This window comes from Schistocerca americana, unplaced genomic scaffold (genome assembly GCF_021461395.2).
Source record: "Schistocerca americana isolate TAMUIC-IGC-003095 unplaced genomic scaffold, iqSchAmer2.1 HiC_scaffold_24, whole genome shotgun sequence".
Classification (NCBI taxonomy): domain Eukaryota; kingdom Metazoa; phylum Arthropoda; class Insecta; order Orthoptera; family Acrididae; genus Schistocerca; species Schistocerca americana.
In genome coordinates, this window is record NW_025725950.1 from 3,953,142 (window position 1) to 3,954,534 (window position 1,393).

Here is a 1,393-nt window from a genome sequence, read left to right on the forward strand (position 1 = left end):
AGATTATGAAGAGTTCTTTGTTACAGCTTGTATTTTTGTTCCAGGTGGCCCTGAACTTGATGGCTGTAGTGATGTTGTGAAGGCACAAAGTCGGAAGTTGTTAAACCTTCAGAAACAAGATTTTCAAAAGTACTTCTTCTCAGATACCAATATTTCGCCCCTGTTTGTGTCGGATACACAGATGTCTCAGTTGTTGTCACATAATTTGAGTGTAGTGACTGAATCTAGAAAACAGTTTCTTTTGCTTCCCTGTACCCCAAGCATTATGTGCAATACAGGACTCCTAACAAGACAAACACACAGAGCACAGCCCTCTGTCTTCTCTTGCCGTTTCTGCAGTTTGGGAGCACAGTCCGGAAGTCTGACTCATGTTGACCGGACCGGCAGGGCGAAAATGGTCGACGTGGGTTCGAAGCTGGTGACAGAACGGGCTGCTGCAGCACGAGCAAAGGTTTTTGTGGGACCCGAACTGGTGAAACTCGTACGAGAAAATGGCCTGAAGAAAGGTGACGTACTTAGCGTTGCTCGCCTGGCGGGAAAATTGGGGTCCAAGCAGACGTCCAGCCTTATCCCTCTGTGTCATAACATATCTTTATCCTCTGTGGCTGTGGACATTGAACTGGACTCTGCTCTCAACTGTGTGATTGTAACTGGCACGGCAAAGTGTAGAGGGCAGACGGGTGTGGAGATGGAAGCTCTCACTGCTGTATCGGTGTCTGCCTTAACAGTGTACGATATGTGCAAAGCTGTGAGTCATGACATTGTGATATCTGAAATAATGCTTCTGGCCAAAAGTGGGGGAACTAGAGGAGACTTCCACCGGACATGAGCATCTGTGTGGGGCAGTGAAATAAGTTAAGTATACCTGGTGTGATGTAGGCAAATTTCAAAGTCTGTTCATAGTTATCATAAATTATATACACATCGAATTGGCCTGAATATGAGTTTCACCTTTAATTTCGAAAAAGAGAGAAACTTAATTAAAAATAATTTGTCAAGTTGCCCATTTACAAAAGCTTTTCAAAATGTGATTTACCCTTAACCAGTTTTTTTGTAGTACACTGTAGATAAATTACACACAAAAACAAAGCTTTCAGTTGCAGTTTTCATGTAAGACACTCTTAACTTCACTAACATTCATTGTTTTGTCACTGTCAGTATTTTTGTCACTCTCCTCCCAAAGTACAGTCGCGTCGCTACAATCCCGGGCATTGCATGTGCACTATTTCTTGAACCGTACCTTTAAAAAGCACATCTGTTAGATGAATAACTGTGAGTTTGAAATTTGCAACGTAACTGTACCGAATTCCAAATCTCTCTCTCTCTCTGTGCCCTCCCCCAGCTGTGTGGTAGTGTCCTCTGTGTTGCTCTATTGTCTCAATTTTTGATGGTC

The 1,393-nt window shown here is 43.1% G+C and overlaps 1 protein-coding gene across 1 annotated transcript; it reads left to right on the forward strand.

Moving 5' to 3' along the window:
* Nucleotides 1-394: 394 nt before the first annotated feature.
* On the forward strand, nucleotides 395-829 carry LOC124575365 (molybdenum cofactor biosynthesis protein 1-like). Its single transcript, XM_047131170.1, has one exon. The coding sequence runs from the start codon at nucleotides 395-397 to the stop codon at nucleotides 827-829; it is 435 nt and encodes a 144-aa protein (XP_046987126.1).
* The last annotated feature ends 564 nt before the right edge of the window (nucleotides 830-1,393 follow it).